Below are 24,000 nucleotides of genomic sequence, written 5' to 3' on the forward strand. Positions count from 1 at the left end.
AGAGCTGTGCTTAGGGGTTTTCTGCGGGACTGAGACCTTAAAGTTAAATTCTGCCGTCGTTTACACCCAGCAATGAAAGTCAAATTCTGCCCTCTATTATAAGCAGACAACCCCTTTAGATTGTATTTGAAATCAATGGGATTGCCTGGGTGTAAAATGAGAGCAGTCCCTTAGTGCCAGAGAAAGCCAAGCAACAAAGCAATTTTACAATGTTAAATTCAGCAAATAAATTCTCTATTATTATTTTTGCTACTGTTACATTATTATTTAGATTTGCTACAAAATTATATAGATAGAAAAACAGAAAATAATATTTTGAAGACAATTGTCTTGAGCACCAAAATTTATTTAAGACTAATTCTAGGCATGCATGGCAAACTCATTTTATCTTCAAACTCATTCAAGGTGCATTAGCCTGCTAAGATAACATTCAGGAGCATTCTCAAAAATTAGCAATTTTAAATAAAAGTGTGTCATTAGGGTCAGAGGCTGGAGGACTTACATCACTGGTTGAACAAAGCATGCCCATTTGTCCTCCCATCCTTGTCCAGACAACGTCTCTGCTTATGTCAACGTGGCTGATGCCACGATAAGGTTTCTATGACTCCTTTACGGGGCCACAGACCACCATTGCTGCCCACCATGGGTCACCTGCCTCGGGTTACCTGTGCAAGCCCATGTGAGTGGCCCTGCCTCGAGACTGTGGTGTCTAGTGACCTGTGGTGGTGACGGAGAGCAAGCTTAGGTGGAGCCTTCTCCCACTTCACTTTTCTAGCGTTGCCAGCTGAGCCCTTAAATAACATGATGGGATTCCTTCTGCTTGTCACATAGTTTCACTTTCAGAGAATATATTAATCACAACAAAGCTTTTTTATTATTATTATTACAATTAGCCAGACTTCTATCTATTTCTATGGAAAAAAAGAGAAGTACTGTTTGTACAAAGTCACGTTAAAACGGGAGAACTATGTGGAAGCCTTTCAAACAGAGTGCTGTCTACAGGATTTCCAGCTCCACAAGGGTAAGAGAAAGATAAGCCACTTGGTTTCAATACCTAACTTTATGAGGAAAAGGTGAGGATATGCCACTTGGACAACATGTTTGTGGTTTCTCCTGCCGTTTCCTCATTTACTGGATATATATCATAGGCACTGTGGTTTACCCTCAATGTAACCCCTTCTGTGATGAAAGAAACATCAATCACTCACTATGGTGGGTTTTAGCCATGTAAGTTCATGACACCATAAAAGTTGGGAAGTATGGAGACACTGTGCACTGATAAAATGCCAATGTCACTTGCTCAAATTAAGAAACATTTTCAGATCTGGTTTAAACTCAAATTAAGAAAGCCATTTTTTAAAGAGATTATTTTTCAAATCAGAATTATTCCCAGCACTATCACCTCACATGATCAACCAGAAGACAGCCCCATTGTAGCAAAATCCAGAAAACATACTCGCATTGTTTCTTTCATTAAAAGTAACTCCTTTAAAAAACACCAAAAACAAACCAATAAACCAAAAACAAACAACAAAATCCATACCCAACAAATATATAAATCCAAAAGGCATTTTAACTTTATTATACTAGGAACATGAACAAATGATAATGAAAAACAGAATTAAAATAATTAAAATAGATTATATTCAGACTTTCACATTACCCCAAATTCTAAGTTAATAGATAAAATCCAGACCTTGAAAAGGCTTAAACTTCTAGTATGTTTGTCTAACACGGAATAAACATATATTTTTCTTGTTACAAGCTATGACACTTCAGAGGTGAGGGAAAAAAAAAAAAAAAGGCCAAAAGCTAACCCCCCCAAAATCCCACCCTTTAACAATTCTTTGAAATATGACCTCCTACGTCATTTAATTTTTGAAAACCCTAAGGTCATGTAACACACTTTCTCTGTCATTTGTAAGTACATTAACTCAGTGGTCATACGACAGTGAAATTATGATAATGGGCTGCTAAAATGGGTCATGCAGACACTGCGTTTCATGTTAGCTTCAAACAACAGTGAAAATATAGTCCAAATCAAATATGACAGTACCAAAGCACATGGTTTACTTTTCTCAAGGCTTTGCCAGTAACTGGGAAGAAGGCTGCAACCACGAAACACAAATGTATTACTTGAGCTTCCCACCTATGAACTGTCCTTCTGTCTCCACCCATGATGCCCTACAAGAAAACCACCTCCACAGAGAAGCAAACTTTTTAATAAAAGACTGCATTATTGCTTGCAAGGTATTCATCTGCATAATACAAAGATTATCGCTTGACAAAGCCCACGTTCTTAAAATGAAAACAGCTTCATATAGTAAGACCAAGAACAACACAAATCCTCACACAAAATATTTTTTTTTCTTTTTAAAGTATACAATCATTAGTATGCACTCCTCTGTTTCTACATAAAATCCAACGGCTACTATTGCCTGAAGCCTCGGTAATGGAAGTTCATCAGCATACCTAACTATCCTTCGAACAGCCAAGAATCAAAACGTATCTATTTTGATATACATGCAGAAGCCAGCAAGCCACAGCATTAAAAATATTATTATTACTGTAGAGTTGAATGACAAAAATGATCCTGAAGTGCACGCATGAGGAACAGTTTGTTTATGTTCCTGCTCATATCAATCTACGGGATCAGGAAAACTGTTGCAAAATTCACATAAGCATGGCAAATCAGGGTTTGTTTGTCCTTTCTTTTTTCATACAGAGCATTGCAGTTGGGAGGAAAAGAATTGCAGTGTTGAGACTCTTAAAGATGATCTCCCGACAAAGCAGGCAAGCCTCACAGGATCGAATTCTGTGCACCAGTTAAAATGATACAACTGCATTTAACCCATTGATTTTTTTACGTTATTAATACTTATTAACTACCTGTAATAAAGGCACAATTTTCTATAAAAAGCCCTTTTCTCTTTCTTTGTCTTTTCTGCACAATTTGAAAACTGTCACTCTAATAGTTCCTAAGAGAACTCAAAGCCGTAAGGTTGAAGAACACAAAAGCATAGAAACACCATCGCATGCAAAAGTTAGCTGAATAGCACAGATAATTGCTTAGATAATTATTTTGATAGAAGCCCTGCTGAAAGCTCCTATATTTTATCATACATGTACGTGTACATGACCCATCTCCTACATGTGTACACCTATATGACGTGCAAGTTGATAACTTAATTAGTGACTTTTTGCTTTTTCTTTTTGCCTAACATGATAAACAGTGTGTGCGGTTAGCCAGAAGGAGAGTGGGCAACCCAGATCTGCAGGCCCATGTCTGCATTTAAGCAAACCACATCTGTCAGACCGGGGGAGAAGCCCAGTTACATAATTCACGTAAGGGGTGTCCATTATGCGCAGAGTAATGCCGCACGCTGCGAGCAGACGAGCGAGCAGCAGTCAGAGAAGTTGCTCTTGAGGAAGATCGCATTGCCCGGCGCCTGCCCGTGAGCTTCCTGAGCCTTATGCAGCCTGACTGACAATGAGATTTAATGTAGCCTAACTATAGTAGCCTTGAGCACAGATGCAATTATAACAGGAAGGCATCGGGAGTTTTAGTGTATTAGACTGTATCGGCTGTTGCGGGCATCAGTGGCGTGATCAGCAAACACTTGCTCTTCCAGGTTCATCCCCCCACCACCTGAAAATTCAGAACATAAGAACCTTCCACTATTAAGAACTTGAGTAAAGGTCATTTTGTTTTCCTCAATACCATAAAAAATGGCATAGCTAGATTTGACATGCATATGCAAATCAGCACAGAGGGAAATAATAATAATAATAAAAAAAAAAATGATTTTCCTTCACACTGGATTATTGTATCTGTATGAAATGTTGATACAAACACCTCGAGTATGAAAAAAACCCACACCATCTCTGTGGTTTAATTGGCAGGATAGATTTAACAGATGTAGCAGAGCCGGACAAGGTTATTGTCTCATGGCAGAAGCTAACAAAAATGTACAATGATATTCTGCTCAGGAAAATATAAATTCAATTTTTCTGATTGTGTGTGTATTTTAATAGATACTTCCATAATTTACATAAACAAGATGGGGAGGAATTTTGCAATAGCCTAGAATAATATATCAATTAGAGATAACAGGTTAATAATACCAGTATATATAATGCAAAACAAACGGAAATATTTATATGGGGGAGACAAAGATCACCATCGCTGTTTAATTTGTATACATTTGAGGTGTCATAATATACAATATGTCACTTAGTGCTTTGATGTGCAATCTTTCTTAGCCTTAATTAATGCTTTCATTTCAAACAGATTTTGAGTATATGAATCTCCTGAATAAATAAATCCCCCCCCCCAAAAAAAAAAAATCACATCAGTTTATTTCACTACGAAGATAACCAACCCAAATGTTAACTAAATGTCTGTTTACACAAAGTTTTGAAGGAGAACTTTTGGCAATAGTAAATAGAGACTGTTATTTTGACCATACTTTTCATAAAACACATGTTCACTTAGAACCACAAGAGGCACATAGACTGACTAAATATAGGAAATGAAAAATCTCAAGCCCACCTATTTATCACAAAAGGAATCATTAAATCATGCATTACCTTCTACCTACAATTCTAAACTTTATTCTTTAAGCCTTGTGATCAGTCCAGATAGAGATTTCATGTACTAAAGTAACACAGAAATCTACGCTAATCTAGCAGTAACACATTTAATTTGTCATTTTCATGGCAGATGTTTCCAGATAGTCTACAGGTCCAGAAATTTTATGTTACCAGCACAAAAGCAATTGAAGTACCTGACCACTTAAGCACTCATATTTTAAAATTCATGACAGAAGCAAAGTAAATTTTACTAAAGACTATTATATAATCAATAATTTGTTCAAAACGTTTTTCTCATGGAAAGTTATGATGTTATTTCAAGCAACTGCTTATTACTATGTTATAAAGCATATTCCTCTCCAATATTCTGTTCAGGATCATGAAACCTTGGCAGCGCTATACATTTCCTCTTGATATACAGCAAGAAGTAACAGAGTTTGGGACAGTAATAAAAAGGATTCATCACTTTAAAATAGTTTAACATCCATTGTGTGCATTAAATGTTGGGAAAATGTTTGCAGGAACTACTGCAAAAGAGCCACAAATCTATTTCTTTTCCCTTGTCTGATTGATATAATCAGGAATCCATTTAAATGGTCCTTTAGTGAGCTGTCATCAAACTGCAGCCCATTTACAGAAGGTTAGCTAATTAATGAACTCTTGATTGAAGATTAATTTGGCAACGCTTTTTAATTTTCGCCTTAAAACCATGACAAACAATGATGTATTTTAATTAGAGCTTCAGCTATAGCTTGGTGCGTTATATACATCTTTGATATTGTAAACAGATCACATCTATTCATTGGTAAATAGATAATAATGTTTAATTATCTGGAAATTAACAAAAGACTAACAACATACCCTTATTTTACACACGTAGAAATAACGTATGCCCACGAAACTAGATGCTTTATCAAAGAATGTAGATTCCACCAGTGCACTTCAAATATCCCTCTGTAACTCGTTGTTTTAATAAAAACTACTAAGTGCTAATTAAAAAGTAGAAAGATATGAGCGGGTGTATTCTATAGACATACCTACAGATGTAGCAATCCAACTACCTAGTATAAACCTGCTTCTTCTACCATGAAAATAATGCTGTCTTCATGTAAACTGTGATATTTCTGCACAATGATCGGTGATTTATTTGTGAAATTGCTAGAATGGTGAAGCCACACAAAGGTCTCAAAGCTCTCGGCCAAGGTAAATAAAGTGTCATAATATATTTAGCAAACAATAATGGAAAAAAATAGAGAAAAACGTCAACAGAAGATGCCAGGAAACAAATAGTGAATAAGGAGAATAAAATTCCTAGCATTTCTTCTCCCAAATAAAGTTAATGTTCACAGTGCTACAGCCTAAATAATACCAGCAAATTAATCTGCCTTTTCAGAAAATCTTCAATCATGTTATTTTTCAATTTATCATCTTAATTTTTGCTACTGTCTTTTATTAACAACTTTTTGTTTTGTTTTTCAAAAGGCATGCCCTTTCATAGCTTTTATTTTATGTGCCGTGACCCCCAACTCTGTTATTCTAACCACAAAAAGGCTGCAATGAAACACCATGGTTAAGTGAAAGCAGCAGTTAAGTTCCTGCATATTGTCTGTGTTTTTGTTTGTCTATTTGCTCTGAGGATGGGAAAACGGAATAGCATTTAAGATGCTCATAATAACCATGCTCACAAATAACACAATCAATAGCTCGTGGGTTTTTTTCAGAAATCATTTTCAACTAACTTGTCTCCCAACAGTGGAGACATAGAGTGCTTTCATCTGTTTGAGATCTGGCCTTTAATTGCTTCAGATTAACATTAAAACACTGTAATGCTTACCAAAAATGTCTTGGCTATCATTTCATGCATGTTATTTCATTTTAAACACTGTTATATATTAATGGCAAAAGATTCACTGATAACAGCTAAGATAAACCTGGAAATTAATTCAGTGTAAGAAGGTCTCACTTCCCCATTGATTATGCAGTCAGCACTTAGTTAGACAGGTGAAAGGGTCTCAGTCAAACCAGTGTAATATTTGCCAGAGCACAAGAAACTCACAGCACACGTATGTTCTTATCCAAGGAGGCCCCTTTTCTCAGTGAGTAGGTAGGCCTTTCTGTAGAAAAATAATACGTGGAATGTTGGAGCCAAACGTGTGCTGCTGAAAGAGCTGGGGGTTTTGTTTAATTCCATTTTGTTTTTCAGTGACTTTACTGCAGATGATGTTTCTCAGAGGTTTATGGACAGTATAATCAAATACCAGGGAGAACATGAATTCTTGAGCATTTTTATAACTCGTGTTAATAAGAGTCATACAAACCCTCATTGTGAACAGACATGTAGAAAGACATGGAATATCCCTATCTTAGTTGTTTACTTACTGCATCCCGGCTAGGTATTATCATTAATAGCATCATTGCCAGAAATGATTATCCCCTGTGGATGCATGGCCTCTTGTATTTCAGTCTGCTCCCATTTTTGATCATATAGAACACCTGTGGAAACTACATAAATAGCTAGCCAAAAGGTAGCAAGTACCACAAAAACATGTTGTGATTTGTTTTCTCACGTGACTTAGTATCTGGAAAAGGGCAGGAGAAACAGCAGAAACAAGCTGTCCACGCACACACAAATGTTCCTACAGCTATCAAAACCAATGAAGAAAGAAAATTCCTGCTACAGTAACTAACACCTATGAATAAGCACAGTATCCTTTGAGAAAAATAACTGCAAAAGTCAAAGAGACAAAATCAAATTGTATATTCACTAACACAGGTGCAAACTTAGGTGATATGCCATGGCTATAACAGAGCAAAGAACCTGGCCCACAGAATGAATCTTTTTAATCCTGCAAATGTTCCCCTAACCAGGATGAAAAAAAGCATACAAGGTTAGAGGATAAGAGATCAAGCAATGTAAAATCAGTGCCACACAAAGATTTGAGAAGCACCTTTCATCAGACCTGTCCAGTTCTAGATGTTTAAAATCATCTGTGTGAAAGGAAAGAAAAGACAGAGGAAAATCACCTCCTTGTTCCAAAGGAAACGTTATTTTTTTTTTAATTATTTTAGTTTGAGTGGGTTGTGAAGAGCATTAAAGGAAATGAACAGAAAAAGTGTTTTCATCAGTTGTTAGCTCGTGCTTGAAAAGCTCAAATACTGTTTCATTTTAATAGTTCAATCTCAGCATCTATGTATTTCTCTGTGAAGAATACAGGCATTGACAATGCAAAGAACCTGTGAGGTTATAGGTAAATGAGAAGAGCACAATAAGCATTAGCTGGCAGTACTTTCCCTCCCGATGCAAGAACACTATGAGGTTCTGATCCAGTGCACTCAATGGAACATTTCTCGTTAACAGGAATGTGCTCTGAGGTGCGTGCAGCGTTCTCCCGTTTAGGTCCACAGCTCTTTGTCGGTGGCTGAGTGACCTACTCTGTATTATTCAACATGGTTAAGCAGTGTGTACAACGACTACCATAATTTAAAACAAAATCAAGGCTGTAAAATAAGGCACATTTGTTCCTTGTATTTAGAAAAGTATAATTTTGTTTAGATTACAACTTCTGCTGCTGCTTCACAGTGTGTTTTGTAAAACTCTTAGGACCTGCTCCTACCACGGGATGCATATCCTCTGCAAAATACTACCTGCCCTTATTGGCACCAAGGGTAAATCATAGGAGGTACCGAGCAAATCACAGAAGCAGGCTCTTATTCACTATGTCATCCTGCTGTTAAATCTTCACTAAAATGTGAGGTGAAACCTCGAGGCTTTGCCTTTTGCTGTTTGGTTGCTTCATAAAAATTATCAAGTGATGGCAAAATGCAAATCTGTGAAGGTTTATGTTTTCTGATCCAAACATGAATTTACTTAAACAGGGAACCCCGTAAGTATGTTACAATACTAAAATATAAGAGGTCGTGCATCTACAGAGGATAATCATTTTCAGCAACAATGATAAGAATATTAATACTTAGTTGGGAAACAGTAAACAATCAAGTTAGCTGCAAAAACTATTTTAATCCCAAACCGATTTACAGAAACACTGTATATATATATATATACAGCACCCATTTGCAGCTGTACTGGAAAATAAAATCTGTATTTTCTGAATAGATTCTGTCTGAAGAAAAATATAACACTGCACTAGTGCATAGTCTATGACCTAAGAAATATCAGACAATAATGTGTATGAAAGGTACACACAGGTAGTGAAATTCATGCTGCATACTCAGTGACCTTTAAAGAGGAAAACCTCAGATATCTAATAAAATGCACTTCTTGACTCTTTGGATGGGACTACATTTACAAGTAAAAGACCTCCAGATGTTTCACACAGACTTAAACCAAACTCCAGAATCTGGTAGGATTAACATTCTTCGTCCAAGCTCCTTACTGGATAATGAACATTTTAGTCTTATAGAAGTGTCAGGGAGTTCTAGAGTGAGCTTCTCTGCATAACAGAAACCTGTCTGCCACTCATGGTCAGGATCTTGTTTTCCTGCAATTAATCTACAAATATAAATCTGAGATTTAAGTGTGCAGATTGCAAACCAAGAATTACCTAAAATATAGGCAAAATATTTAAATTGGGAATAGACATATATATAAAGAAAGTATACGCTTAACCTCTGAGAAATGCAGTAACTGTCTCTTTCTGACATGTATACATACTAGTCAGCAGAAGTCATATACATGTGGCAGAGAAACACATACAGATGGGTTCACGGTTGCAGAAAGAGGACCTGAGCTTCACAGACTACATTAGAAGATACATAAAAATATGGACTACTTACTCAAAACTATCAGAGACCATTACAAACAGGTTAAAACAGGATATATAATAAACCAGGTATCTAATTTTAACAATATTACCTAAGAATTACAATTGTTTTCAAAAGAATTTCAGTACTGGAAGTCAGTAAATAATGTATCACACATATAATGTTTGCATTATATTTCTTCTGCCTTTAGGAGAATATGGTTACCTACTCTCAAATGTTTTAGTTCTTCCTTGAAGGACCTAAGAAAAGGAAAGATCCGTTTCTAAAGATTATTGCGTGTGTGTGTGTGTATATACATATATGTTGTTTTTTTAATGTAGAAAATACAATCTACTGGTATTTCTTTGCTGATTATTGAAAACAGCTGAAACTAACACAATCCCTTTTTGTTTATTTCTGCATTTCTATGCCGGCATCAAAGACCCTGCTAAAGGCTGAGAGTGTCACTGTTTAGCTTACTGCCAGAGCTTGAATTGGTAAAGGAGAGTTTTTCTAGTGTGTGCCTCCAAGCCTGGGTCTTCTTATACAAGCAAAGCAAAAAAAAAAAAAAAAAAAAAAATCCCACCAGTGCCCATAAAAGGGGGAATTGAGATCCATAAACCTATTTATCTATTATTTTTTTTCAGAAGAGATACTGTTGCATATTGTTAATCTTCATTTTCAAAGAGATGTAAAGAAGAAGAGGCAGCATTTGGAGCAATCTATCACTGCCTTAACCAAGAGAAAGCCAGCCTTGGGGCTGGCAAGTTTTGGAGCAGTCTTCCCTCTCTCTTGCCTGCTTTTGGCCACTGGAGCTAAGAGTTTTTTATTATTATTATTATTATCATTATCATTCTTTACATGCTTCCAAACAATTATTTGTCTGTATTCCTGGGCTTAATAATTATAATTATAAATCAATGTGCATTAACAAAATACATTTATAAGAGCTTAGTTGGCTTGCTATTTATGGCATTATAAAATACATATTATATAAGCAAACCCGAGAGGCTTCTATTACCTTTTCTCAAAATCATTTTATGATTATCATCTCATAACCATTTCAGAAACAGACCATGTAGCTTTGTAAACATCTATTCAACTTCTCACTATCATAATTTTGAATTTTCTCTCCCTTGTCCCACCATGGATATTTAAAAATAATAAAAAATAAATCCCTTGGCCAGGTTACAGGGCACAGGAAACGACAATTGTGCTCAAACTTGTCATACCATAATATTAAGCACAGTAATGCAGCCAGCTTTGCATGATCTTAAGTAAAAGGGCAGCTCATACTGAGCAAGAAGCATGCCTTTAGATGTCCCCCAAATGTCTTGTTGGTTGATGCTTCAACATAAGGATGATTAAGAAACCACACATCCTACCAAAATACTGCACTCTAAAACTTGGAATAAATTCCCCTTTCTCTAGCTGCAACATTTCTGAGCAGGGCTTTAGCACTCCATTATTGTGAGTGTTTTTTGGCCCAAGGCAAAAAATATTGACAAAGTTCCACCTCCAAGACAGTTATTGTCTCTGTATACTTGATAGCAGCCTTCAGAAGTTCACCTGCCAGTATTAAATCCTTGGTTTGGGTGAGAGAAGTAAAAATTTGCTAGCATTCCAAGCTATTTTACTGTAGCAGCAGCTACAGCAGCAAATCAAATTGTTCTTTCAATTAAACCAGTTCAGTGCCTTAGAGAAGAAAGATCTACCCTTCCTCTTCTCCAAAAAAAAAAACTGCAGTTTATGCCAGGTCTGAAGTTTTTACTACAACTGAGACGAAAAGGCTCAGATGTTCTTATTCTAGTGGTCAATAATCCACATCACATACGCACACACACCAAAAGAAAAAAGCATGTCAAGCCATTTGCGTATAACTGACAGCCTTTGCTAGAAGCCTGTGACGTTCAGGTAGGCTAGGTGCCAAGGTCTTCAAGGGCGCCATCACTAGGTTTGAACCTTCCTTTTGTCAGCAGCATGCACCAACAGATTTGCTAGAAACCAGCAATACATTGAAACATATCAGAGAGCAGGATCAAAAAATATGTCATGATGACGTCCCAGATTTAAGCAGGCCAGAGAAAACACTTCAAGATGTACTAAACATCCTGATAGAAAGGAATCAGGCAAGTAAAATGGGAGCCTTACAGCAGTGAGAGCAGGGCCTGATAACAGCAAGGAAAGGAAAGCTCATTCATAGAAACAAGTATCATCGTGACTGCTCTGAAGCAAAACACCGCAATGCAAGCTTATCTGGTTCTGAATGAACAACAAAATGCCTTACTTTTCTGCATTCCCCAGATAAAGACATCTATCCAAGTACACAGCAACTGCCCCACATACGTGCAGAGTTTGTTTGCATGTGGAACGTGGAACGACAGCAATAGTTTACCTTGCTCTGTTTTCTTTTTCTTGTTTGTTTTTTAAAACAGTTCTCATTCACTGCAAGGAGCAGAGAGATAACCAAGATGACGTCTGCTAACAGAATGTGTAACTGTCACTGTACCACAAAGGGGACTAAGAGACCTGTGCAGCAGGATCCCTTATGAGATGGCCATGGCTACAGAAGGATGGAAACCAAATGACCCCTCATGGGTAATCTATCCAGGTTAGAGAGGAGGTCACTGCAGGGGCACTACCGAAAGGCATGCACTCTGCATGGGAGAGCAAAAGCATGTCCAAAACCTGAATTTCACAGGCATTAACTTCAGAGACTGCAAACTCTTTCCCTGATGCTTTTTAAAAGAAAACTTCTAAACATTGTGACACCCAGACAACGCCTTAGTTTGAAACAAAACATAAAATCCTCTGCTTTTCCTGCAAACACTTCAAACTGCCATCATAGCAGGAGACACGAGACAGCTTCAAATTGACTTTTATATTGACTTTACAACAAACTACCTTTTCTGCATCTGAGTGAACATGTGGCCTTATGTTCAGAACAGAAAGGTACCACCACCTGCCGTGAGACTACCTTAATCAGGATCAGAGTAACACTGGATGAGCGTATGATGGCCAGGCTCTCTAAGAAGGAAGCCCACCCCTCAATGCCCACTCAACTTTTGTTATTCAAAACTGGACCACTAAATGGAGAGCTATTACAGCTCTTAACAGAGATGCTTTCTTTTTTTTTTTTTTCTTTTTTTTGCTCCAAACTTGTTCGGTAGATAAAAATTTAGGTGTGCTATCTCACCTGCTTTACCTATACAATACTTTCACTGGGCAATTTCAATATGTTTCTGAAAACAAAAACATACTGTTTCCCAATACTAATCCATTTTCTGCCATCTTCCTCTCCTTCACCGTTTTCTCCATCCTTTCAATTGTACACACAAACACATGCAGACTCCCTCATGCCAAAGGCAGAGGAGTAAATCCAGCTTCTCTTCACTGATTATGGGATTGGTTTTAATTTGTGCAATAGTCCTTTTGATAACAATGCCTAGTTAAAACTTCCATTAAAAGTCTGTATCAGTCATTTAATGGAGAAAGAATCTAATAGGGTTCCATTGGAACTCCTCCATTAACTTTTAACAGAATTCATTCTTATAGTCAGTGTTGTAAAACAGGGATATTTCACAAATTTAAGACCAGGCTCATTCTCCATGGGGTGACAGTTAGGTCATCACTTCCCAGTCTTTTTTTGGGTAACTACATCAGTTCACCATTTGAGCTGCAACAGTCAGTCTCTTCACAACTTATTAATTGGAACTTGCTCTCACTCTCTCTTACTGAACTTCAAATCCCAAAGTGCCCTGAAAGTCCCAGTTGTATGGCTGGTCATAACGTATATAATAAAAAGCGAACGTACCTACTGCTAACTCCATTTTACAAGTACAAAAACTAATGCCCAGGGAAGAGATGAGAAGAGCCCAGGTCTTCTAATTCCCCCCCTTCAAGACAGATGTTGAAGTTACTAGGCACCAGCAGTGTTCCTTCAGGAACAGGGTTAAAATAAGGGAATATTTAGGTTCTTGGCTAAACTCTGAATGGTGGAAGTAAAATTTAGCATGACAGATCTCCAACCACATGAGCATAAGGTACAGGTGCATGTGGGAAATTAAAAGGGATTTACTTGGGAGATTCCAGCCCGACTAAGTGTAGTGAATCACTGTAGTGAAGCAGGTCAAACCTCTGACTGCCATTGCTGGCTTCAAATCCCTCTACCTACAGAAAGCAGGGGGAAATATTGTCGAGATTATCCTCCTGTCACACTTTCAGAATTAAAAATTTAATTATTCACTGAGGAGTTCAAAGATCCTGTAAATCTGATTCTGTTTGCACTTTAGCCAGCTTGACACTGATGCAGCTGTGAATCCATTGGCTGCAAATGAGGTACCCCAAATTGCATATGCATAACTAAGAGGAATCAAGTTTGTAAATGTTATGATTTCCTTAGTCTCAACTGGCAGTCTCAGCAAAGTTGAGATGGAGTGCTGAAAATCGACCTGGCGTGTTTAGCAGAGCCTCTTTGGAAGAAAATAGGAACGAAAGCTATTCTTTTTTTCATTCTACCCTGCACAAGCTTAAAAAAAAATCAAAATGCAATAAAATGTCCCTAAGATACATGTGGTTGTATACACACCTTTCTCAAGATGTAGAATCAGTCAGCTTTTGGCCTTGTGCTTCACGATACACTGAACTAAGCAGATGTTTTACTACCACTCTGCAGGATTTTACTCACAAGTTTGTTTATACATAAATACACACACACACATGCACACACTCAAAAGCTTTTCTTGGGCTAGATAATATGCCCCAGAAGTGCAGACAAAAAAAATGGAAAAAGATAAAAGAACAGTGCTCTCTTTCTTCACAACTTTTTTATTATCTGGAAAAAAAGACAGCAAGGAAAAGTTCTGGGAGCACAGGTTTTTTGTTTCATCCAGTTGTTCATCATGTTCCACTCCAATGAAGAAAATGGAATTACACAGAGGAAAGGCCAATGAAAACACGCAAAATAGGAGGGTTTTTAAACAACAAGAAAAAGGGTCTCACAAAAATACAGTATGTTAAGAAATAACCATTTTTTGTATGTGTGAAATCACCTAAGTTTCACCTAAACTTTTGGGCAACCTTTTCCAGCTGTGTCCAGCATAACCACTGGGAAATGTAACCAGTACCTAAGTAGAGTAGTAGACAGTGTTTTCTCACATAGGAAACTTGTGACAGGAATATATCACAAGAAAAACTTGAGGAAATCTTAATTTAGCCATTCAGTCTTATATTACAGCAGGATTAGGCTATGAACGCTCTCCAACCCATTTTCCACCATGCAGCTACACTTGTATCTGCCCTGCCCTTCCACAGCTCACCACCCATTACTACATCCTTGTACTTTACATTATGATTGTATGTCTCAGCATCCCACTTGCTGTTTGCCTTAAAAATAAAAAATAAAAAATAAAAGTCTTTGAGACTATTTTCTTTAGGAAGCAGGGAAACTCGAGAACAGATTTATCCCTAGTGTTTTAACATGCCAGACAAAGATGAAGGCTGATAGAATGAACTGCTAGTGCTTTAGATTCATCTTGGGTACCAAGAGATATCTAAAGTACTTCATGGTTACCATGTCAGGCAAAGACTACAGAGCTGCAAGTTTCTAAAGGATATGTATCACTTCAGAACATTTCACTCACTGTACACCTGTACATATAGAATTTACACTGGCATTCAATCACAAAGTACTTCCAAGGAACTGGATTTAGTTTGTGAAAAGAGGATAGCTGAAGCTCAGCTTATTTCTAAGAACAAATCGAGTTGCATCTGGTGCAGTCTGCCAGTGAATGTGGATTCAAGTGATGATGCTGGGACTTTGCACAGAAGCAGCTGAGGAATGGAGATACGTTTTGTTTGCTGATAGGAGTGGTAATCCCCACTGCTGTGGGAGTGGTAACCTTCAGCAGAAGGGCAGCTGCAAAACAGTGGTGATAGTGAGAAATTTTCACAGTTATTTTTGCTACATCTTTGGTCTCAGCAAACTTTCCATAGCACTGACAGCACCATAAACTCACAGGGCCTTGGCAAGTGCATTTAAAACACAAGCACACAGCAATCAATCAAAAGCACAGAAAGATGGAAATGGGCAAGGTGGCACTGTGCTGAAGAAGAGGATTACAGTGACTATACGTTTAGCTGCTTTTTCCTAAAACTGCTACAAACAGTATCCTCCAATCTAGAAACCATCTTTAGAAGAAGAAATCAGAACCTTTTAAAGTACAAAGCATTGCAGGGATGCTCCTGGTTCAGTCTTATTGAAAAGTAATGTTTTATTTCTATGTGCTCTTTCCAAAAAGAAAACACATTGCAAGGAGTCCAACCTGAAAAGATGTATCTTAGCAAAAGCTAAGTTGGGAGTGCAGCACGTAAGGTAGGGCTTTCCGTGTGTAAGCTGAGCGGGTAACCTGAGGAACTGGGCAGTTCAGCTGAGGAAGGGAACTGTACTTCATCGGGATCTACTAGAAATTGGGAACCTTCAGAAAGCAAATGCTGATGATTATATAAGGAGAAAGAATTAAGAAAGACTGATGATAAAAATTTATCTCTGTCCCAGACAGATAATGGGGTAAGTGGCCTGTTTATCTGATCACCCAACAAAGTTTTTACTCCATCTACTTAACAGATCCCTAATGAAGCAAATTAAAAGTTCAAATGAAGAAGTATTCTTCAAGCATGATGTCACTTAGCAAAATACAATGTAGCTCATATGCTACATACTGCCTGTAATAAAATCTATACAAGGGATAATCTTTATAAGAAAGGATAAACCCTACAAAGTTTGCTACAAGACTTTACTTTTATAGTGTCTCTCCGTACCTTTTACTCCATATTAGCCCTTCATCATGATCCTTAACTTTGGGGGCAGAGTCTGTGCTCAGAGTTTCTGAACAGTGACTAACTGAACAGGCTCTGATCTTGATTCAGAGCCTCTAGACAAAACATTTGTTTCTCTAATCAAAAATAACAACAGTAATTTTACAAGTATATAAATGTAATTTATAAACAAAGCCAAAGACTGTTTAAAAATCTAGCTAATGAGAAAATCCAGGATTTAAATGCTCGTGTTGTCTGCAAACTTTAATTCAAGTAAACTGTTCAAAACCACCAAGAGGCGGCCTCACAGTGCTCTGTGACCTCCTGAGGAGGCGAAGTGCAGAGGAGGTGACGGTCTCTGCCTTGGGATCTGAGGGCAGGACACATGGGAAGGGCACAGAGCTGCACCAGGGGAGGGTCAGGCTGGGTATCGGGAGCCGTGTCTGTGCCCTGAGGGTGCTCAGGCACTGCAACGGGCTTCCTAGCCAGCTGGTGGGTGCCTGTGCCTGTCAGTGTTAAAGAAGTATCTGGATAATGCCCTCAGTCATATTCTTTAACTTTTGGTTAGCCCTGAAGCAGTCAGGCAGTTGCCCTCGATGATCTTTGTAGGTCCCTTCCAACTGGACTAGTCTACTCTTGTCTAGTTTAGTCTAATTTTCAAAATTTGTTTAGGCTTCCCTCTTATCTTCCTGTTAGAAATGCATCAATAAAGAAAAGGCACATGCTCTGGACAGCACTAAAATTTGCAAGAACAGAGTTCTTGCAGTTCTCTGCAGGTTGATAAAAAAATCCTATATTACACATAATACAACCAACCTGTAAATATAAAGACCGAGGATTAAAAAAAAAAAAAAAAAGTACAAAAAGTACACAGGATATACCTCAAATGCAGAAACACCTGTGCTAATTACATCACTGACACCAGATAAGTGCACAGCAATCAGACAACAAAGTGTTAACAGTCAGTGAGTTACCATGTAATTACCATTGCAACCAATGGAGTTATCTAGTACTGTATGTCCCGCATTGTTCGTGTTATTATGTGGTAACTATCAAATTACCACGTGTCATCACTGTAACATTAGGTTGATCCACTATGGAAATTCATTCTGCTCAAGAGCAGTCCAACTTCTTCATTTTGTCCCTTTGGTGATGAGGACAGGTGGATTACGTACTGAGCTCTACTAAAGGTTAAAGGACTAGGTTAGGCACTTCATAGATTAAACCTGATCAAATAGCCTGATTCTGCCACCTTTTCCCACTATGAGTTTCATTACCCTACTGCAGATGGGATAATACTTGACAGGGTACTACTATCTGTCCCAAAGTGATCATTTTCTCCTTAAATTTCCTGTAAAACCTACATCAACTTTCCCTCTCTACAGCTATAGTAGTTACTATCTTAAAAAAATAAAGTGGAAAAGCAGGTTTTGCCTGCGGTAAATGGAAGCGAGTCAAAGACGTCAGGAGATCCATTTAGGACTTACACTGTTACTAATCTATTTTAGTGAGAAGACAAACAGAAAATATTACTATGATGGGAGGAGAGAGTATTTGTGTTGTGTTATTTTTTAAAAACGGGACAAACAAATATATCATGATAAGCTTTGACTCGCATGTTTTCTACATCTATATTTTCTGTGCAGAACAAAATTAAGTGTTAGAAGAGTTTTAAAAAAGGAATACACACGAGTCTTTGAAACAGTGCAAGTGAGGGAGCAAAACTGCAAGTGTAGCTCTCAACCTGGGAACCTCCCACACTACAACAAACTCATTAGCAACTGCTAACAAGCCACCTGGTGTGAGCTACATGATAAGTGAAAATACTGGTGAGGATGTTATGAAAATGGTTATCACCCAACAGTGCATTCACTACAAGGAGTATTTTGCACATGTATTTTACATTAACACTTGGAAGGTGCTCAGATGTTATGTGAATGGGAGCCCACACAAGAGCCCACACAGATGACACAGTGGTTTCAAGGGCTCAGGATCGTTCACCGTTACCTGAAGTGACATCTAAATAGGTGTGTAGCCTAATTCATATACAAACAAAAGTTTAAGACATTAGGGGGACTAAGACAATTGTGCAACTATGTAGATAAAATTTGAAATATTATAAAAGATTTATCAAAATAAGAAGAGAGTCCTTTTTTTACCATGATTAGGTAGCATATGGCAGAGTCCCTGAGAAGACAAGACGCTTACTGTTTCACACAGGTTAGCAGAATAAAATATACAGTCTGGGGAAAGTAAGATCTACTGACAACTACCATGTGTCATCTTCGCTAGGCCTGGCCTTGTGTTTGCAAGTGTGTATGAGTTAACATAGAGGTAAAACAAATCTTTTATTTTTTTTCCTTCTGAAGAAAGGCCTGAGGACTCAGAAAGACCTGAGGCAATGAGCCTTTTCTTTGCAGAACACTTCCACCTCAACATCTGCAGCTCATGGTTGAGTTCTTGGAAACAGGTCATTGATAGGGAAAGGCAGTCCTTTGGCTACATCTGGTAAAAAATGGCTTGAAAGACATTTCTTTGCCAAAAAATAGCTCACTTCACTTTCCCTTTTTGCACTTTCACACACAGCATATCTTACATCTTGCTACATCTCTTCAACAATTTTCCTCCACCTTTTCAGTATTTTCTAGAATCTCCTGCAGAATCCAGCTCCCCTCATGGGCCAGTAGTTTCAAAGTTGTGTAATAAGGAATGGCAGTCAATCGAGCCAAATGACGATTGGAAGAATAATGCCTTGCAAGTGATTTCAAGAAGACCAGAAGCGAGAAATGGAAACAGATTCATGTCCTCATATTAGGTCCAGGTTGTTCTTACACTGTCAAATATAGTGCCTCCACCTCACAAGGAATATTGTTCTGTTTATAGTAACAAACATGGTGGAACAGCGTACACATAATTCAAGAGGTTTCACCACTGTGTCCTCTAGCTCTGCTCTAAGGGCAGACGGTAAAAGAGTAATGGCATCCTATCCTCATCTACACTACTTCTTGCACCATTTACTACCCCAGCAGTTTCTGTACAAAGAACTTTTATGTGAGCTTGTGAATATTTCCGTGACGCAATGACCACCATCTTCATCACTGGGCTCTTTCAAATCACTACCTTAAATAAAAGTTTCAGGCTCATGCTACCTGTGGTGCTCATTGAAAATAATGAACCAAGTTATGGAAGAGGGAGAACAAGGACATTGCCTCTTTAATTTTGCATGCATGATAATGTTTTTAACCACTAAGGTCATACCTGCATGTGATGACTGACAACTTTTCAGCTTGATTCAAAGCAAACAGCTGTTGGTTTGATTGCCTAGCAACTAAAAGTTGATGGATGACCCTTAAGATGGATAACTACCATAAATCACCTCATTCAGACTCTCAGGGAAAAAAAAATAAAAAACAATGGTTTTCATGACATTTGCTGCACTCCATAATGTGCCGTGATAAATTTGGCTGCCTTATGGATGCACAGTTGTGGCTGCTGAAATTAGACACTTTTGTTTTCTGCATTCTGCACTTCTTGTAGCCCCCTCTGTAAGGTGTGTTCATATTAATATACTCCACTGTCAGAAGAAAGCAGAATACCAGAAGCTACTGTCAGTCACCACAAGGCAGGGAGAATCTGTATTGAATCTCTGCATCACCAAACAGCTTTTAATCAGGAAACAGCAGTCTTATATCATAGCTATGGCACTGGGCTACATGCATTAATAATGGTTACAATATATTTAGTGTAATGACTTGACCCCGGTCAACATTATTGATGCTGTGATTAATATGAATTTGATAAACTGCTTCCTCTTTGAAGACATTTTGTATGTTTCTCAAGCAGGAGAAAAATACTTTTTATGTATAAGTAAATACAGCAGGACTTCACAGAAGCATTCTGACCTTAGCTGCACAGGTGTAGAAATAGATTTCTCAGGATTTATACTAGCATCCCTGAAACTGGAATCTGGACCATAAAAAATAAAAAAAAAATAAAAAGAAAAAGAAAAATCCTCATTTTCATCTCATTAATAGGAAAAAAAAACCGCTAACTATGATTCTAAATGGAAGACCATATTCTTCCCAGTGTGTTCAGACAGAAAGGGAAATTCCCTTTTATTGTTCTAGATAATAGGATTTCTCTGTTTGTTATGTACAGAATACATATGCATTCAAAAACAGATGTTCATAATTGTTTCCATTGTTTGGATTTTTTTTTAAACTCTTGAGCTTGACTATTCATATGAAAACTCTCTTACTGAATTTGGTTTATGACAGCAAAGTGATTTCTGGTTTTGTTTAAGAAAAAAAAATGAGATAGTTTAGTGCAAGATTTAGTATTTCCTCATGGAAGTGTTGTCTTACATGTTAGTATGTGAGGAGTTCATCAAGGACAACAAATGTGATAGAACTACCTTCCTCTTAGCTGATACACATCAGCCCACATGAATAAACTGCTGTCCAATGTAAAATTTTTGGACAGTACAGTAATTCTCAAACTGTGATACATGACCCATTGAAGGGGGGCAAGTAAAGAGGGACCCAAGCTATGGTTAGAGGTATGAAGAAGAACTCAAAAAACAGAATCATTCTGAAATGGAAGATAATGAAAAGTACATGTCAAATGGAAAATAAGCAACTTCACCTGGGGAGCAAGGGGTTGTCTGGGCAAAGCAACTGGGAAAATGATGGTAACGGAAGAAAGTTTCAAACTGGGACTGAGATGCCAGAACTCTTGGGGAAAGCATGCTTGAGAGCTGCTTGTGCTGCCAGCTTCATGTTGTATCCAGATCTCTGCGACCAGCTTCAAGAACCTTCCCCTTTACTGAAGTCAGCTGAGCATCTTCTGAATTTAAATTAATTCACTTCTAAAAACCAAAAGTCATGTTTCAAAGTGTGAAACACATTTTAATAGACTCAATGAAGCATAGAGAGGTGTTGGTGGTATGAGATCAGCTGAACCATGCCTTCAGATTTTGAACAGGTTGTAAGCATTTTTCCTAGAACACGTATTCTGAAAACACAAGGTATGTTTTCACTTGCAAGATCCAGAACTACACTTCTAAGTTTTACACAGAGGTGGAAGGTAAGCACAGTATGCATCAGGCTGTTTAGGTCTGCCGTATATCTCAACAATCAACAGTGGTGAAGCTCCACAAGGTACATGCAACTTACTAGAGACTCTTTCTTTGTACCATACCTCAAGCAGTAAGTTCCCATGTACTTTAGATGCTCTGCCTCTGCAAGCAGAGATGAAAGCAGCAATGCAACAATGCTAGTTGGAATGCAATTTATTTAGAGCTTCTGAAATTTCAGAGCACAGCATTCTATAATCAATACTTCACATTATTCAGCCACAGTACCCCTGCAGCTGAGAACCTAACTAGTGTAATTCACACAAGCAAGAGTCTCAAGTGCACCTAGATGTGTTTCACATAAAAGCACTTATGTGTGGATAACATTCAGGCACAGTCTCTATTTATTGTCTCAGCTTTAAGTCCCGGATGCCTCCGTGAAGGACCCACTAAAGAGAACAAGACGGCCTGCTGGCCCTTTAAAACTGAAATGCTTGTTTCCTTTCCGTAAGAAAAGTAAATCATGCTATAGTGAGTGGAGCTTTGAAAAAGCATCCATCCATTAAAGTTCATGGATCCTCGTTTCCAGATTGTCCCTCCCCTGGCTGTGTCTCAAGTTACAGCCTTGTACAATCCAAGTCTAAATAATATTCACTATGATAAATGACACCATAACTCCGATATCCACAATCAATCTTTGCTTTAAAGATACATCCATCTTCAATAATGTTGATGGGGATTCTGTAAAATGGGAAACGTGACTGTTTTCCCGACCTCCTAACAGTGGGGGAAGGAAGCTCTGAGTGATGGCTGTCAGCCCACATCTGGCTGCAAAAATAAATTAGCCTTATGTAGACAAATGAAAGGACCAGCCCTGACTAGAAAACAGCCACTCCTGAGCAATGGCTAATTTATAGGACTCCTTTCTGGAAAGTTCCTAGCTGAGGCTACAGACTCCTTAGCTATCTCTTTAAATGATATCTGATGCTGTAAATAACTTCAGCGTGGTAGGAACTATGCAAAGTACAAAGAGTGATTTGGTGGGGGAAGGGGAGGAGACAATAACTTTCTCACATTCTTTGTACATGATCAAAATGTAAAATTTGGCCACTGAAAACACACTCATGCACACACACAAACAAAACTTTTGTTTCAGCAAAAGTGTTGTTATATTTTGAAAATACTCTGCCCTTTGTTCGACAGACGATTATTTTCTGCTTTAACTCCTTTGTCATCTCCTGGGCTGCGGGACTGAGGCAGCAGCGTGCAGGCATCCAACTTCTCGGTGCCAGTGACACCTTGAGGTTGGGGGATTCTTCCCCTTGGTCGGGGCTGCGGACTTCTCCTTGTGCCCACCTGCCTGCTGCTGGTCAGGGGAGCGCCTGGGGGTCCTTCCAGGTCACCTCCTCCAGGCAGGTGCCGCACAGCTGGGGCACGACACAGGGACACCCTGAGAAATGACCCACTGCATTTGTTTCAGCGCCTTGTTTCCAAACAGCTCGAAGGAAAATTTAAAGAGTAAGGTGGAAGAAGACTCCCTGTCTCGCTGCCTCACACGAAGCACAAACCCCTACCTGCGCACAGGACAGTGGCCGCCCCTTCTCCACGACTAAAATGCTTTATTCCCTCATCCTTTACGCCTTTGACCATGCCCTGCTGCAGAAAGACGCAGGACTTTAATTCTGATGGCGGACAAAATACGGGGTTTACAAACAAACAAACCCCCCAAACCAGGAGAGCTTCGCGGGAGGCGTCGCAGAAGCGGGCGAGGGCAGGCTGCTCCTGCACCCAGCCAGCCGGCCCCGCATCTGGGCACCGCAGCTCCCCGGGGGAGGTCCGGCGGCAGCGGCGGCGAGGGTTAATTCTGTGAAGGTTGAAGGACTTACAGTAATGCTGTGAAGACAGAAACATCACAGGCTTTCCTGGCAAGAGGCTCGCAGAGGGTAGGAGGGGACTGCGAAATGAACTCTCTCAGGCTTTGTCGTGTACGTTTCCCAAGGCCCGGCCTGGCCCCTTTGATAAATGACACATGTCATTCTGTCAGGGGCTGACACTGCAGCTGGGAGGGCCGGTGATGTATGGCTCCGCTGAAAAGGAAATCAACTTTTTGGCACCAAGCAAGACTGTGCCCTGTGTAAGGATTTTGTTTCTCAAAAAGTGAAAGATAGACTTAGGATTTAAAAAAAAAAAAAAAAAGTTGAAAAACAGATTGAACGACAGCTTACACTTAACATAAATTAACTCGGTAATGGTGAAATGTGCTAGCCTGTGATAAATAAAAGCTACATTAGTCAATTATTAATCACACTCCAACTTGTAGCCAAAACCCATGACTTAAATCTGAGGCCTGAGCTGCCTTACAAACAGATAAGACAGTGTTTGATAGATGTCTTGCATAGTGTAATCAGGAAGGAATCAAAGGCTTAGTGGTTTAACCAGGGGGAGTGTGGAAGGTTCTGGAAACTGAGACTGGGTAAAGTGGATAACTGGATTGAAAGCGCCCTTTCACTGGGGATACAGTATATCTTTTGACTGCTTAAAAAGAGAGAGACAGAGAGAGAGAGAGAGAAGGGGGGAGAGAGACATATCTGAATTTGGTTTAATCTTTTTTTTATATACAGGAATGTCTCAAAACTGTATTTCCCTTCCCCACCTCCCACCACCACCACTGTGTTAAATCATTTAAATCTGATCACTATTAAATGGATTCTCACCGAGACATCAAGTGTTTCAAATATGATCGTTTTGCACGGATT

At 38.6% G+C, this 24,000-nt stretch overlaps 1 protein-coding gene across 3 annotated transcripts in view; it reads right to left on the minus strand.

Annotated features, from left to right (window-relative positions):
• TSHZ1 (teashirt zinc finger homeobox 1) overlaps positions 1-24,000 on the minus strand; it is a 44,553-nt gene that overhangs the window by 15,045 nt on the left and 5,508 nt on the right. Inside the window, exon 1 of one of the 3 annotated variants that reach the window (XM_035318804.1) lies at positions 23,131-23,170. The exons of 1 other annotated variant lie outside the window; for it this stretch is intronic. In XM_035318804.1, the coding sequence (XP_035174695.1) occupies positions 23,131-23,155 (25 nt within the window). In that variant the 5' untranslated portion in view covers positions 23,156-23,170. Of the gene's footprint in view, positions 1-22,818; positions 22,910-23,130; positions 23,171-24,000 lie in introns of those variants that run through there. One more of the 3 variants, XM_035318803.1, reaches the window with a different exon arrangement.

The sequence above is a fragment of the Oxyura jamaicensis genome, chromosome 2 (assembly GCF_011077185.1).
Source record: "Oxyura jamaicensis isolate SHBP4307 breed ruddy duck chromosome 2, BPBGC_Ojam_1.0, whole genome shotgun sequence".
In the NCBI taxonomy this organism is placed as follows: domain Eukaryota; kingdom Metazoa; phylum Chordata; class Aves; order Anseriformes; family Anatidae; genus Oxyura; species Oxyura jamaicensis.